The sequence below is a fragment of the Papaver somniferum genome, chromosome 6, assembly GCF_003573695.1.
Source record: "Papaver somniferum cultivar HN1 chromosome 6, ASM357369v1, whole genome shotgun sequence".
NCBI lineage: Eukaryota > Viridiplantae > Streptophyta > Magnoliopsida > Ranunculales > Papaveraceae > Papaver > Papaver somniferum.
This window is the reverse complement of record NC_039363.1, coordinates 129,426,282-129,442,959: the sequence shown is the minus strand read 5'-3', so window position 1 is coordinate 129,442,959 and position 16,678 is coordinate 129,426,282. Positions and strand designations below refer to the sequence as shown.

The following is a 16,678-nucleotide window of genomic DNA, read 5'->3' as shown; positions in this document are numbered from 1 at the left end:
CTGTTAGCGAGGTATCCTCGGTAGACCTCACCCATTTGCTGAAGTTGGACGTCTTTGTAATTTAACTTTGTCTTGTTTGACGGCGAATATGCTTTCGCTAGCAATGATTTTCATCCTTTCCCCTGGCATTTCGCACCTAGATATGTACTGATCCTTGTGGACAAGTTTGAGCCATCCTTTATTCGCCTGTCGACACCATATTTGTGCTGGTTCGATTTTCAAATATTCATCGTATTTGAATTAATATGTACCCTTCGGTATTAGAAACTCTTTGTCCAAGTTATGTAGGATTAAGCGTATTGGGTTTGTTGTTTTGCCCGAGCATACTTGTCAGGAACATCTTCTTGTTAGCTCATGGTGACCTTCGTCAAGAAACGTTATTTTCGTGGCTAAGCTGTCCTTGTTGGAGGACGATCTGAGAAAGACTCGGAGATCCTTGGAGGCTTGTTTGTTGGCTCTTGAGAAGGCCAATAATGCTGCCAAAGTTGCTGAAGACGGGCGTAAAGATGCCGACTCTGCCTTAGCTTCTGAATCTTCTAAAGACATAGGTGCATTTCTTCTTGACCTTAGCTTTTTCTTCGTTCTTGCTTGGCTAGCTAGTTCTAAGATATCCTTCGCCTGCCAGCTGGTAGTTCTAGTGAACTTAGATGCCTCCGAGATCAAGTGATAGACATATTCTTGTGTCCGATTAGTCTCGATTCTGTATATTGTTAGGGCTTATTTTTGTACTTATTATGGTGTTTATTTATTAGTAGGTATTTTTGGCCAATAAACATTTTTGGAAAAAATTGGCTCGAAAATTTGTCGGAAAGCACCCGGAGGACATTTGCTATTCGGACTCTCACTTTGGATAAGGGGTAACCTAATTACTAAGGGGCATCCTGATAGACACATTTTTGTGTCTAATTTGATATCAATACTATATATTTTTGGCACTCGATTTTCTACTAATTTTGGTGTTTTATGTGTTTATAGGCATTTTTGGGAAATAAACATTTTTTTTGGAAAATACAGCTCGAAAAGTTGATTTTGGCACCCGGAGGACACATGTTATTCGGACTCTCAGTTTTGGTTAAGGGGCACCTCAATCACTATTTGCACCCCAGGGTGTCACCTGCTAAAAGCACCCCCATCTCTGTTAGGGGGAGGTCATCTTCTTCATTCAAATTCCAAGTTTTGGCGGGAAAGTTTTGCATTGGAAGAACGAAATTAGGGTTGGCAATTTGAGCTTGTTGCAGTGAGATTCAATGGCTGATTGTTGTTGGGTCGTCTCAATTCAGATAAACAGGGATGGTATGGGGTTTGGAATCAGCAAAAATTGGCTGGATAAATCCATTCGGAGCAAGGCAGGAGAGTATGATATTCACGGGAGTTTGGTCGGATTTCTGTATTGAATTTTAACGAGTTTTGGTCGGGTTTGTTGCCTGTTTCGGATTGAGACCACCCTATTACGACTAGACAGGGATGGTAAGTCTTTTGATTTCGAAAGAAAAGGACTATGTACGTGGATTTTACAGGACAGAGGAAGGAAGATATTCTCGGGATTCTCCGAGTTATTTTTGGAGATTTTGTGTGGCCTGAGAGTATTTTTCGTCAGCTGAGGCGTGTAAGAACGGGCTTGGAGTGTGTTGGGTGTTATCAGACGTTTGAGAGGAGAAGAAACGAAGAGTTATTCTCGTACTGCTAAAAAAAAGGAAACAAAATATTTCCGAAGTGATGAAGGTGATTCTCGAGTTATGGCCGAGATTTTATGGTGATTATATGTATTTAAAGGATGATTGTGGTTCATAGAAGGTGACGAGAGTCTGGGGGGCTCAGGAGAGCCAGAGAAGAACAAATTCGAGTTTTCCCAAACTCGGTTTCTGCTGCTGCTGCTGATGAACATGAAGAACACGAAGAACGGACCTGCACCAGCAGTCGTTTCTCTACAGTAATAACGACTCACACCTGTGGGTCGTACATCAGACAGACTTATTTGCTACAGCGTTTGCGACACAGCTGCAACAGTCTTATTTTGTCACTGAGGGTCGTAGTTCTCTGGTTTGTAACAAATATAACTGTTACAAACCCGGTTTTATTGTATTTCTCATATTCTCATCATTTGTAAACCATTTTTGAGCATCAATGAAATTCTTTGAGAGGTTTTCCAACATGATGAGCGGCTAATTCTCTCGTAACCAAGGCAATGGATGAAGCTATTCACACATGAACAATGGGTAACTATTTCATTTTCTCTAATATTTAATTATAATTCACTCAATCACTGCTTTTGCAGAGTTCTTAAAAGCTTACATAATTTTCTTCATTAGTTGTGATTCAATTAGATAGGTTATGCTTTGGTTAGATAATCTATGCTTAAGGGATACAATTAATTTTTGAGAATATGTTTGATTATTTGTGGATTAAGAAATAAAGGATAATTAGAGTTATGAAATATTTGACATCATTCATGTGTAATAGTGGATTCTAGTGTCTTGGTTACCTCTCGCCCACTTTGTTAATATGTTTGTATATAATTTTATTAAATCTTTAAATTTAATCTTCACAAGTCCGAGAGTTTGAACCTCATTACTACAACATCATCAAAAACATTATATCATTACAACATCATTTAAAAACATCCCATTTCCATGCAGTTGCTAATCGCACCCCTACTCTGGATAAGGGGCAACCATCTTCAACATTTTCAAAAACCAGGTTTTTGGCGGGAAAATGGTGCAGTGAAGAACAGTATTGGCAATCGTGATTTGGAGGAGTTTGAGGTCGATTAAACCTCTGATTTTCATAGGATAGACTCCTTATGGGTCTAGGAATCTGATATGGGTGTTTAACTCGATTAGACTGGGCTCAATCGACGGATTTTTCTCACAACAGAAAATATGGAAAGTCACGTGTGTGACCTGTTTTAGGGAATTTTAGAGAGATTAAAGCGCTGTAAACCTTCCCAAAGATTTGTATCTATCTAAGGAAGAGTTTAGAATAAAAAGGAAAGCCCAGAAACGCGTAGAAATTCTAAAACAAGAAATTGCCGCAACTTGGCCGTGAAGAGAAGGAAAGAGATTTTGGAAGATTTGGGAGAGATTTAATCGGTATTTTTGATATAAATAGATGTCTTGGGTCATATAGAAGAGGTGTCGAGAGTTTGGGAACCTAAGGAGAGCCAGAGAAGAAGAAATCAGAGCTTTACCAAACTCTGTTTCTGCTGCTGCTGCTGAAGAAGAAGAACGCGAAGAACATTGACGCACAGTAAACAGTCGCAGAACAGTGTCGTTGTTTAACAACCGAAGAACATTAAGCTGTGCAGGGCAGTCGTATTTTAGGGTCTTAAAATCAGCGACAAAGCAACAGTTTTTCTGTAACAGTTCCATTGTAACAGATGTTTTGCAACACCAATATGCTGTTGCAAACAGTCTGTGTTATTACTTTTCACTCTTTTAATCATCTTTTGAGCAACAAACACATATTTTGAGATCATGATTAATATGAGGAGCTAAACCCCATTGCTGAGGCGATAGAGGAAGCTATTTTTCCAACAAAAGTGGTATATTCTATTTTATCTTTTTATTTGCAATAATTATATGATTATTTGCCTTGAACTATTATTGAATATGATTTTTATTTGAGTGATTGTGATCTATTTTGATGGAGTATGCTTAGTTTTAAGACTTTTGATGCTTTATACTTGGTATTTACAATTATTACTTTTGAAAATCTACTTGTTGCAATATTTTAGAATCAAATTAAACAAGAAAATTGCATGAATATAAGTATTGGTTTAATCACTTTGAACTTGGAAAATAGTGGAATCTTAGCCTCAGTGTTTCTTTTAGTATTAATATAATCTTTGATTGAGTTTGCTATAATTTTTAGTGAGTTTTCTATTTTAATATTAGAATTTAAGACTAATTAATATCCTTCACAAGTCTGAGAATCGAACCACTTTTACCACTATCTACAAATCACATCAATTTTTGGCGCCGCCGACGCGGACTTGTTTTTATTTTATTTTTTTATTTTTTTATTTTTTTATTTTTGTCCTTTTTATGTTTTTGGGTATTTATCTTGTGTCTACAGGTTCTGGATCATAAAGAAAATTGAGCCAAGGAGTTTGGTGATTTCATAAAGACTTGGAGCTAAAGATTAAAGGAAAAAGAACAGAAAAGAAGACAATTTTATTTTAGACAATTTTAGTTTAGGGTTTGTTTATTTCATTTAAAAAAAAACAAAAAAAACAAAACTTTATTAGGGTTTATTATTTTTGTAATTTTTCCTTTTTTTTTTGGACTTTTGGACTTTGGGACATTATTTTTTTTATTACCCTACGGAAGGGTACTTTAAATATAAACTGTTTGCAGAGAAGGAGGACAATTACGATATTGTCTCTGCACCTTGGGTTCGTACACTAGACATCGGAGTCAGTGGCCCGAGTCGACTACAACCGATTTATCCCCCATCTGGAACGGGAGGTAAGATTTTAAACACTCGCGAATCCCCTGTCAGCGAGTTACTGTACTCCTTCGTATGCATATATGTTGAGGACTGAATACGGACATTTATTTTTCTAGTAAAGGGAAAGGCCTGGCCATACAAGATAAGGGTTCAGATTTCATCATCGTTCTCTTCTTGCCCGCTTTAGGAACACGTAACCTACGCGAACCTAAGCTTAAAATTTTGACTAGAACGAGATCGATAGGGTAACGATCTTAACAGGAAAGTCATTCGAAAAATATTGGTTACTCTTTTGAGCATACTTCGAAGTTCTTGACGGTTTATGTAAGTTGAATGGTGACTGCACTCCTTTGTAATCCGGTGCGGCCTGGGTATCAAAGCTCACGAGTTCCCTCGCCTCTATTCAACTTACGTTAACTCGGATTGATTCCAGAGGGGTTTGCTTAAATTGTAACGAATTCCCGTTCGAAGGATTAGAAGCTGGTCTAGAAACAATCTAAGTGGAGCCATCATGCTTTTTGTTTGCTAGAAATCAATAGGTTTGATTTGGTTGAGTCGGCCTTGATCTGTGTTTGCTTACCCTTCCAATTTAGAAAATTCTATTGTATGCCTGAACGTAAAAGAGACGCACTAGGTAGATTTGTTAAAGAGAAACCTAGTAGTTCGAAGCGTCTCGATTACCTTAATCTAGAAAGTCCGGCTTTTGAAGAGTCTGTTTTTGAACGTTCTTTGACTGAGGAGAGAATCCGTTGCTCCGATAGCGCCAGAAATGGCAACTTTGAAAGCTTTGTTGAATCCAACTAGGACTACCCGTCCTTCGTGTATTAAGTTAGCTGAAACGGAGGCACCCTATGAACTGAAACCTGGGACCTTACAGATGCTCCCAATTTTTAGGGAAAGAAAATGAAAACCCTTATTACCATGTTAGGGATTTTGAGGAAATTTGTAGTACTCTAAGAATTAGAGGCTTAGATGATGATGCTTTGAAACTTAGGTTATTCCCATTTTCCCTGAAAGATAAGGCCAAGTCGTGGCTGTATAGTTTGGACTCCGAGTCAATTGAGACATATGAACAACTTACATCTGCCTTTTTCAATAAGTTTTTCCCTAGGCACAAAACATCGTCTATTAGGACGCAAATAACATTTTCACAACAAGAGGGAGAATCTTTATATAGGTATTTGGAAAGGTTCAATGATTTATTATCCCAGTGTCCTCATCATGGTTTAGAAAAGGTTAGGCTAGTTCAGATCCTTTATGAGGGTTTAGATTATTCCACAACGACCATGGTTGAGTCTCTATGCACTGGTGGATTTGAAAACCAAACTGTTGATGCGGCGATGGAATTTTTTAATGAAATCGCCGAAAAAACCAATGGGAAAATAGTAGGGCACCCCAGAAAACAATTCTTTTAAGTAGAGGAAACGTTAATAGGGTAGAAGGAGGCTATGAATCAGATGCCAAAATTGCTGCTATAGCAAAAAGGTTAGAAGCCTTAGAAGTGGGCCAGACTAGTGGTAGAGTGGAGCCTTTTTGGGAAGGCCAGAATATTGAAGAGCAGGCCAATGCTCTTTATAATAACACTAGATTTGATAACCGTCAAAAGATTGACCCATATTCAGAAACCTATAATCCTGGTTGGAGAAACCATCCGAACCTTTCGTGGTCTAAGGGCCAAAGTCAAGGTCAGTTTAGTAATTCTAATGCTCCCCCAGGTTTTGGCTATACTAAGAATCCTTCAGGACTAGCTCAGTTTCAGAATCAGTCAGATAAGAAAATCCTAAGTTTAGAGGAATCTCTCGCCTTGTTAACTCAGCAAACTGCAAAATTCCAGTTATCCGTAGAACAGAGTCTACAAGCTAGTAACAGGATAGGACAAGAAAATAGTCAGGCTATTTCCGAGTTAAAAACCCAGGTTGGTCTGATAAGTGATTCTTTGAGAGAAAAAGGTAAGTTTCCTAGTCAAACACAACCCAACCCTAGAGGAGTTCATGAATTAGGTGCAAAACCATCGAATCAATTGAATGCTGTTAGAACCCTTAGAAGTGGTAGAGTTGTAGACAATAAGGTAACCATGCCCGATAGTGAACATACTGTAGTTCACCCCTCAGGATCTCACCTCTCAGGACCAGTAGCTGAAGAGACTGATAAAGTTTCTGATGATGTGAATTCGGTTCCTGAAAGGTCTGATTTTAGGCCTAGAGCCCCATTTCCTCAGCTATTAGTACCAACAAAGAAGGAATCGAACTTTAATGACATAGTGGAGGTTTTTAAGCAAGTTACCATAAACCTTCCCTTATTAGATGCAATTAGGCAAATTCCTGCTTATGCCAAGTTCCTTAAGGATATGTGTACGCGAAAGCGAAAACTTAGCGTCCATAAGAAAGCCTTTTTAGCTAGTCACGTAAGTTCAATCATTCAGAACACCACAACTCCAAAGTACAAAGACCCAGGTTCTCCTACCATTGCTTGCACAATAGGTAACTTCCGGGTAGAAAAACTTTACTTGACTTAGGAGCCAGTGTGAACTTACTGCCATTCCATGTATACTTACAGCTAGGACTTGGTGAAATGAAACCTACTCAGATGACACTGCAGTTAGCTGATAGGTCTGTTAAAATCCCTCGAGGTGTTATCGAGGATGTTCTTATTGAGGTCGACAAGTTTATTTATCCAGTGGATTTCGTGGTCCTAGATACCCAACCTGTCCCTGACCCAGAGAACCAGATACCTGTGATTTTAGGTCGCCCATTTTTAGCTACGTCTAATGCGATCATTAACTGTCGAAATGGTGTGATGAGTTTATCTTTTGGTAATATGACTATGGAGATGAACATTTTTAATGTCAGTAAGCAACCTCATGAGCTAGATGACACATGTGTTGAGGAGGTGAACATGATAGAAGCCTTAGTTCAGGAGTCATTACCAAACATCTTGTCTGAAGACCCATTAGAAAGTTGTCTATCCCATTTTGGTTTAGATTTTGACGACGATAGCACTATTGAACAGGTGAATGCTCTATTAGATTCTACCCCTGTGTTAGACACTGATAGATGGAAAGCTAGGTTCGAACCGTTACCAGTTTCTGAGACTACCCTAATTCCTTCTTTAGAAGAGCCCCCAAAGTTGGACCTTAAACCACTACCCGATACTCTAAAGTATGTGTTTTTAGGCCCATCTGAGACTTTACCTGTGATTGTAGCTTCCAATTTGGATAGTGATCAGGAAAGTAGGCTAGTAAATGTACTTCAAGACAATAAGGAAGCTTTAGGGTGGACTATAGCAGACATTAAGGGTATAAGTCCTACTGTGTGTATGCATCAGATTCATTTAGAGGAAGACTCCAAACCTTCTAGGGAGATGCAACGTCGACTGAACCCTAACATGAAAGAGGTAGTTCGAAAAGAGGTGCTTAAGTTGTTAGATGCGGGTATTATTTACCCAATTTCAGACAGTAAGTGGGTCAGCCCTGTTCAGGTTGTCCCCAAGAAATCAGGTATCACTGTAGTCCAGAATGATAATAATGAATTAACCCAGAGTGACCACGGGATGGCGTGTGTGTATTGACTATAGGAAATTGAACAAGGTCACAAGGAAGGATCACTTTCCCCTTCCTTTTATCGACCAAATGCTAGAGCGATTAGCTGGACATAGTCACTATTGCTTCTTAGATGGCTACTCCGGTTATAATCAGATCGTTATTGCCCCAGAAGACCAAGAGAAAACCACTTTTACCTGTCCCTTTGGTACCTTTGCGTATAGACGCATGCCTTTCGGGCTATGTAATGCCCCTGCAACTTTTCAGCGTTGTATGATGAGCATATTTTCTGATATGGTAGAACGGTTCTTAGAGGTCTTTATGGATGATTTTTCAGTGTTTGGTTCATCTTTCGATGAGTGCTTGCATCATTTGACATTAGTGTTGACTAGGTGTAAGGAAAAAAATTTAGTGCTTAATTGGGAAAAATGCCATTTCATGGTTAAATCAGGAATTGTATTAGGGCACATCGTCTCTTCAAAGGGTATAGAGGTAGACAAAGCCAAAGTTGACCTTATTAAGACTTTACAGGTCCCAAAAACCGTAAAAGATATTAGGTCATTCCTAGGGCATGCAGGTTTTTACCGTCGATTCATTAAGGATTTTAGCTTGATTTCTAGACCTCTTTGCAATTTGCTTGCAAAAGATGTTAAGTTTGTCTTTGATGATGCTTGTTTAGAGGCTTTTGAGAAGCTTAAAACTTTACTCACTACTGCCCCGATAGTCCAGGCACCTAACTGGAACCTACCCTTTGAGATTATGTGTGATTCTTCAGATTATGCTATAGGCGTCGTTTTAGGACAACGAGAAAACAAATTACTTCATGTGATTTATTATGCTAGCAAAACTCTGAATGATGCCCAAATGAACTACACAACTACCGAGAAGGAACTTTTAGCCATCGTGTTTGCCTTGGATAAGTTTAGGTCCTACCTATTAGGTTCTAAGATCATAATCTATACAGATCATGCTGCTTTGAAATACCTTTTATCTAAGAAGGATACCAAACCTAGATTGATTAGATGGATCCTATTGTTACAGGAATTTTCCCCAGACATTAGAGACAAAAAGGGTGCAGAAAATGTAGTAGCAGATCACTTGTCTAGGCTAGTTGTTAGTTCCCCTAGTGATTCCCTTCCTATAAGGGATAGCTTTCCTGATGAACAATTGTTCTCTGTTTCCCAATCACCTTGGTATGCAAATATAGTGAATTATCTTGTTACTGGTCGAACCCCTCAACATTGGGGTAAGCAAGATCGTTCTAGGTTTTTATCCGAGGTTAAGCATTTCTTTTGGGACGATCCTTATCTGTTTAAGTATTGCCGAACCAGATTATTAGGAGATGTGTATCTGAGAGTGACCAGTCTAGTATTATCTCCTTTTGTCATGAACATGCATGTGGGGGTCATTTTAGTGCTAAGAAGACTGCTGCTAAGATTTTGCAGTGTGGATTTTACTGGCCTTCGTTGTTTAAAGATTCCCATAGTCATTGTGTTTCTTGTGAGCATTGCCAGAAGTTAGGAACCATTTCCCGTAGAAATATGATGCCTTTGAACCCTATTTAAGTGATTGAGGTCTTTGATGTGTGGGGCATTGATTTTATGGGTCCATTTCCTATTTCGTTTGGTTATCTTTACATACTTGTCGCTGTAGACTATGTGTCTAAGTGGGTTGAGGCGGTTCCGTGTAAAACGAATGACCACAGGGTCATAGTCCAGTTTTTGAAAGAGAATATACTTACACGTTTTGGTACGCCGCGAACTATAATTAGTGATGGAGGTTCACACTTTTGTAATAGACTGTTTGCTCTTTTAATGAAACAATACGGTATTACCCATAAAGTAGCAACCCCATATCACCCTCAGACTAGTGGTCAGGTAGAGGTTTCCAATAGGGAAATTAAACGTATTCTAGAGAAAACAGTTAATCCAAATAGGAAAGACTGGTCGTCGAGGATTACTGATGCCTTATGGGCTTACCGTACTGCGTTTAAGACACCCATTGGAATGTCACCTTATCGTTTAGTGTTTGGAAAGGCATGTCACCTGCCTGTTGAGTTAGAGCATCGATCCTATTGGGCTATTAAGAACTTAAACTTTTCACTTGACAAGGCAGGAGCTCAAAGAAATCTCCATCTCAATGTGTTGGACGAGATTCGTAGAGATGCATACGATAGTGCTAATGAGTATAAGAACAAAATGAAACTTGTGCATGATAGGAATATTTTACGAAAGTCATTTTCTCCAGGTCAAAAAGTTCTTCTGTATGACACTCGTTTGCATCTATTCCCTGGGAAGTTGCGCTCTCGGTGGACCGGTCCTTTTGTGGTCCGTACTGTTTTTCCTCATGGCGTTGTTGAGATTGAGACACCAGATGGTAGTAGTTATTCGAAGGTCAACGGTCAGCGATTGAAGCCCTTTTTAGAGCCTTTTCCTACAGGTGATGTTGAGGAGGTCCCTCAGGAGGACCCTTTTTACCTTGATTGACCATCGAGGCGATTATGTATGTTGTATAATATTTTTATAGGTTTTTGGTTACACTTCACCCAGGTACTATCTTTCCGACTTCTCTCTTTACTATTTCCTCATGTTACTTATATTTTTGGTACTGTTCTTTGATTAGAAACATTGAGGACAATGTTAGATTTAAGTTTGGGGGTGGGTAGAAATTTTTGTTACCTTTTCGTTGCAATAAATAAACTCCAGAGCCTAGAAATTTATCCCTATTAAGGATGGCACTAACCAATCTAAGTGAATGGAAGCATTTTGGTTGTAGGAGTTGAGGAACCAATCTGATTAGATGGCAACATCTAAAGAGTCTATTCATAAAAGCACAGAGCTCAGGTGTTAGAACTAACATGATAGTTTCACCATATCTCGTTGAGTCCTTTTCACTTCTGTTTTTGTTTTGTTTTTAAACTATGTTTCTCTAAGTGATTAGGTGGGGCTCACGATTCAAGTTGTTACCAATGCTAGGGTGAATTAGAGTGATTGAGATATAAAAAAAAAAAAAAAAAACCAGACCATCAGACCAACTGGAATAAATTCAATAAAGTCGACCACTGGAACCCTTGTATATGCCAGTTGTGTTGACCTAGAGTTGGGATTATCGACCACTGGTACCCTTGTATATGCCAGTGTATTGATATTAGTCAGACCGGTATCTCAGTCCATTAGGATACGTTCATTTTGGCGGAGGCCTTCAGACAGATATGAGAAACAACGTTCACCTAGTAAATATCAAAACCATCTATGTTTTTCTATATCCATCTTCTTGATCTATCCATGTGATTAGTTTTGACTCCGGATATTGATGTCCATAGTGTGACTATCTGAGTAGATCTCTGTCACTTCATATGAATTTTAGTATGCTTGAGTGCAAACTCGTGTACAACAATTGGAATTTCGCATCAGGATACTTCCTCCTGTAGTCAATAAGTATGCCAACCAAGGAGATTCTTTAGTGCCTTCCGAGGTTCTGTGTAGATAGATAGGGTCTAGAGTATAAAGGTTTTGTGGGTATACCTATGGTAAGCCCTCCGGAGACAACACTCGGCCACTAGGGACAACTAGGGGTTTAAAGGCTTATTGCATACGCTAAATGCAATCGATGATGCCTGCGACAGTGAGTTAGGATTTTATTTCTATTTTATTTTTGCTCGAGGACTAGCAAATAATAGGTTTGGGGGTATTTGATAGACACATTTTTGTGTCCGATTAGTCTCGATTCTATATATTGTTAGGGCTCATTTTGGTACTTATTAGGGTGTTTTATTTATTTGTAGGTATTTTTTGCCAATAAACATTTTTGGAAAAAATTGGCTCGAAAAGTTGTCGGAAAGCACCCGGAGGACATTTGCTATTCGGACTCTCACTTTGGATAAGGGGTAACTTAATTACTAAGGGTCATCCCATTTCCAGGCAGTTGCTAATCGCACCCCTACTCTGGATATGGGACAACCATCTTCAACATTTCAAAAACCAGGTTTTTGGCGGGAAAATGGTGCAGTGAAGAACAGTTTTGGCAATCGTGATTTGGAGGAGTTTGAGGTCGATTAAACCTCTGATTTTCATAGGATAGACTCCTTATGGGTCTAGAAATTTGATATGGGTTTTTAAATCGATTAGACTGGGCTCAATCGACGGATTTTTCTCACAACAGAAAATATGGAAAGTCACGTGTGTGACCTGTTTTAGGGAATTTTAGAGAGATTAAAGCGTTGTAAACCTTCCCAAAGATTTGTATCTATCTAAGGAAGAGTTTAGAATAAAAAGGAAAGCTCAGAAACGCGTAGAAATTCTAAAACAAGAAATTGCCGCAACTTGGCCGTGAAGAGAAGGAAAGAGATTTTGGAAGATTTGGGAGAGATTTGGGAGAGATTTTGGAACCTAAGGAGAGCCAGAGAAGAAGAAATAAGAGCTTTACCAAACTCTATTTCTGCTGCTGCTGCTGCTGAAGAAGAAGAACGCGAAGAACATTGACGCACGGTAAACAGTCGCAGAACAGTGTCGTTGTTTAACAGCTGAATAACATTAAGCTGTGCAGGGCAGTCGTATTTTAGGGTCTTAAAATCAGCGACAAAGCAAAAGTTTTTCTGTAACAGTTCCATTGTAACAGCTGTTTTGCAACACCAATACACTGTTGCAAACAGTCTGTGTTATTACTTTTCACTCTTTTAATCATCTTTTGAGCAACAAACACATATTTTGAGATCATGATTAATATGAGGAGCTAAACCCCATTGCTGAGGCGATAGAGGAAGCTATTTTTCCAACAAAAAGTGGTATATTCTATTTTATCTTTTTATTTGCAATAATTATATGATTATTTGCCTTGAACTATTATTGAATATGATTTTTATTTGAGTGATTGTGATCTATTTTGATGGAGTATGCTTAGTTTTAAGACTTTTGATGCTTCATACTTGGTATTTACAATTATTACTTTTGAAAATCTACTTGTTGCAATATTTTAGAATCAAATTAAACAAGAAAATTGCATAAATATAAGTATTGGTTTAATCACTTTGAACTTGGAAAATAGTGGAATCTTCGCCTCAGTGTTTCTTTTAGTATTGATATCATCTTTGATTGAGTTTGCTATAATTTTTAGTGAGTTTTCTATTTTAATATTAGAATTTAAGTCTAATTAATATCCTTCACAAGTCTGAGAATCGAACCACTTTTACCACTATTTACAAATCATATCATCAAGTCGCTAAGTTAACCTCCGATGTATGGTATTATCAGAAGAAATCTGATAGGCTGATGAACGTAACCGTCCATAATGAGTCCCAACTTTCCCTTGAGTCTTCTCATAATGCGTACTTAGTGAAGCAGATGGATTTGCTTCGTAAGGAGTGTGAAGAAACCCTTAATTGGAAGGGGAGTCTCATTTTAAATCAAAGGGAGGATATTGCCATAGGCGGGAAACGTCTCTCATCCCAAGAAGTTATCCTCAAGAAGTATCATGCAGATTTTGAAGATGCCTGCGCTTCCTTAGCTAAGGTTACTGCAGAACGAAACGTCCTGTCTTCTGAGGTATGTTTTCTTAAGAACAAACTTATCAAAGATGGCTCCATGTCTTCTTCCATGTCTCATGCGTCTTTAGTAAAAAGGTTGGAAGAGTTAGAAAATGTTTACCAAGCTTTATCCACTGAGAATACTTCGCTCCGGATTGATGTTGATAATCTTCGGATGGAACGAGATACGCTTGTGGAAGATCTCGACGCCGCTGAGGTGGATCTTGCTGAGGCTCAACATAGTTTATAAGAATCACTTAGCCATGCAGGAGGTAGCTTGGGGACCTTATTTTCCGCGGCATCCTTCATACCTTTACTTGCTTTGTTTCTTTGCTGCTTATACCCTTCGTTTCTGCAGGTCTCCAGGAACAACTATTGGATGCAAATGCTAAGATTACCCGTCTTGAAGGCCAGATATCCTCGTTGGAGATTTCTCGCCAATTTGATGCTACTACTAAGTTTAAGGCTGAGGCGCTTCAGAAAGCTAACGATCAGCTTTGCGCTCAGATGATGGAGCTTCGCCAGAAGTCGGCTTCGGATCTAGAAGCTCATGCTTATCAGATGAAGGTGCAATTTGAGCGTTCGGCCATTGATTACATTAACAATGCCTTTGAAGAGGCCGAGCTCCAAGAAGAAGGAGTTGTCTTTCCTCTTCTTCCTTACCCTTGATGTGTCACGTTTCTCTTTAACTGAATTCTTTGTTATGTTATGCCCCCAGTTGAGGGGTCTTTGTTGTCTCATTTCCTTGAAACAATGCTTCGTTATGTTCTGAACCTTTGTCATCTGCAACTTTCAAGACGTGTTAGTCGTATTTTGGTAACATTATTATGGTACCCTTAGTATTGCATGAATATATGTAGACGTGTTGTGTCTAGTTATTTGCACATTCGAGTTATCACAAGGTGCTAAGGTATTTTTAACCTTTGGTGGAACATTCATCATCCTACCCAAGTATCCTTTGGCCAGAAGTTATCGTGGTGGCGAGAGCTCCGACGTGGGCAATAATTTTCCTTTAACCCTACTCGTTTAGCGCGAAGGCTGCTTTACTTCAACAAGGGTATGTCTTACTTTTTCTTATTGCCTCATGAATGGATCTATCACTCCGAGGATCCGAGTATTGACACATGAGCAGTTGTTCCTTGCCTTGTCTCATCGTCAATTCTGACGGAGGGTGTCTATTCTAACCCAGCTTGTATTTAATCAAAATAGACTTTTTTCTTAGCAAAAAGTTTCTTTCATTGATTAGTATGGTTTATAATACCTTTGATCAGGGATAGAACATGGTGGGACGTTTCCCCTTCCCTTCTTCTCCTGAGTAATAACCATTCACTTACGGGTAGTACTTCTTTAGGTACATTGCGTTCCAGGGGTGTTGTAATACTTCACCTTTGAGGTTCCTTAGGTAGTATGATCCTTTCCCGGCAAAGACGTGTATGATGTAGGGCCCGTCCCATGTTGGAGCTAGTTTTCCCCACTCCTTCTTCCTCTGATATGGTGGTATCTGTCGTAGCACGTATTCTTCGACCACGAAGCTCCTTGGGATAACCCTTTTGTTGTATTCAAGTGTTATCCTTCGTTGATAGTTTACCATCTTTTGCAAAGCCACTTCTCGTCTTTCTTCGAGATCATCAAGCTTTTCCAGCATCAGGTCCATTGTCAGGTTCTTTTCCCACGCCTCTGTTTTTGTTGTTGGTAGTATTATCTCCGTTGGGATGACTGCTTCGGCTCCGTAGGTTAGCAAAAATGGAGTTTCTCCCGTATCCGCTCTTCTTGTAGTTCGGTAGGCCCATATGACATTATGTAGCTGTTCACACCATCTTTTCTTGTATGCCCCCATCTTCTTTTTTAAGTTCATTGCTATCGTCTTGTTAGTTGCCTCCGCTTGTCCATTGCTCTTAGGGTATATCATAGTGGACTTATTTTTTTGAATGTTGAAAGTGTTGAACAACATGTCTATGTTCTTTCCCTCCAACTGCTTGCCATTGTCAGAGACTATGGTGGCTGGTATCCCGAACCTGCAGATGATTTGCTCAAACAAAAATTTAAAGACGTCTGTGTCTCTAATTCTTTCCAAAGACCTTGCTTCCACCCACTTGGTGAAGTAGTCCGTAGGCACGATAAGGTATTTTCTTTTCGATGTCCCCTCTATCAAAGGTCCAACAATATCAACCCCCCATTTGACGAACGGCCATGGGCTGATAACTGAGTTGAGCTCCGTTGCTGGTGCTTTAATCTTCCTTGCAAAGCGTTGGCATCTTTCGTAGCGCTTAGACACGTTCTTTGAGTCTTCGTCCATGCTTAGCCAATAGTATCCTTGCATCTTGGCTTTGATCGCCAATGACCTTCTTTCGCTATGGTTGCCATCTTCTCCGCTGTGTATATCATGTAGTATTTTTCTGTCTTAGGTTTGTGAGAGGCACCGCATCAGAGGTCCGAGAAATGACCTTTTATACAGTATTCCACCATGTAAGTTGTACATTGTTGCCTTTGACTCAAGTTTCCGAGCTTCTTTGACATCTGCTGGTAAGGTACCTTTGTCAAGGTACTGGTGAATTGGGATTATCCAATCATCTTCCGCTTCATCTTAGTTGCTTTCGTCCGACATGGACTGGTCTTCGTCAGCTTCGTTATCTGGTTCTTCTACCTCTTCGTCTTCTTTATCCTTTTCTTCTTCCTTCATGGCCCGAGTTTGGACGGCCAAGGTTTCTTCAACACCCGAGATTGGTCTTTCTATCGAAGGTTCATATATCCTCCCAATTTGCACGGAGGTGATATTTCTGTCCCTCAGCATTGATGATATGAATGCTAAGGCGTCTGTGTGTCTGTTTTCTTTCCGACAGACGTGTCTGAATGTGACTTTGTTGATATTTGACGCATGCTCCTGTGTTAATCTTAGGTACGAAGACAGTATTGTATCCAGAGTTTGATATTTGAGTTCGGTTTGTCTAACGACCAATTGTGAGTCACTAGTTAAGCGAATATCTGATAAGCCTAGCTCATGTGCCAAGCGTAACCCATGTATGACCGCCTCATACTACGTGATGTTATTAGTGTATTGTTCGAATTCTAACCTGAATGCATAGATGAGTCGGTTTCCAGTAGGGGTTGTTATTACAATCCCTATGTCTGCGCCTTCTCTGTTGGAGGAGCCATCTACGAATATCTCCCAC

The 16,678-nt window shown here is 39.4% G+C and overlaps 1 protein-coding gene and 1 pseudogene across 1 annotated transcript; one reads left to right on the top strand and one right to left on the bottom strand.

The window, feature by feature from the left end:
* Positions 1–5,580: 5,580 nt before the first annotated feature.
* Positions 5,581–5,677, bottom strand: LOC113292202 (annotated as a pseudogene).
* Positions 5,678–13,326: 7,649 nt separating this feature from the next.
* On the top strand, positions 13,327–14,177 carry LOC113291485. The gene is made up of 2 exons (XM_026541011.1): positions 13,327–13,750; positions 13,867–14,177. The coding sequence occupies exons 1-2, from the start codon at positions 13,327–13,329 to the stop codon at positions 14,175–14,177; spliced, it is 735 nt and encodes a 244-aa protein (XP_026396796.1).
* Positions 14,178–16,678: the final 2,501 nt, after the last annotated feature.

Excerpts from the sequence above, each read along its gene's own strand:
- LOC113291485 (XM_026541011.1), top strand. The coding sequence starts at position 13,327 with ATGGATTTGCTTCGTAAGGAGTGTGAAGAAACCCTTAATTGGAAGGGG. Across the intron at positions 13,751-13,866 it reads TCTTGCTGAGGCTCAACATA|GTCTCCAGGAACAACTATTG; the intron begins GTTTATAAGAAT and ends TCGTTTCTGCAG.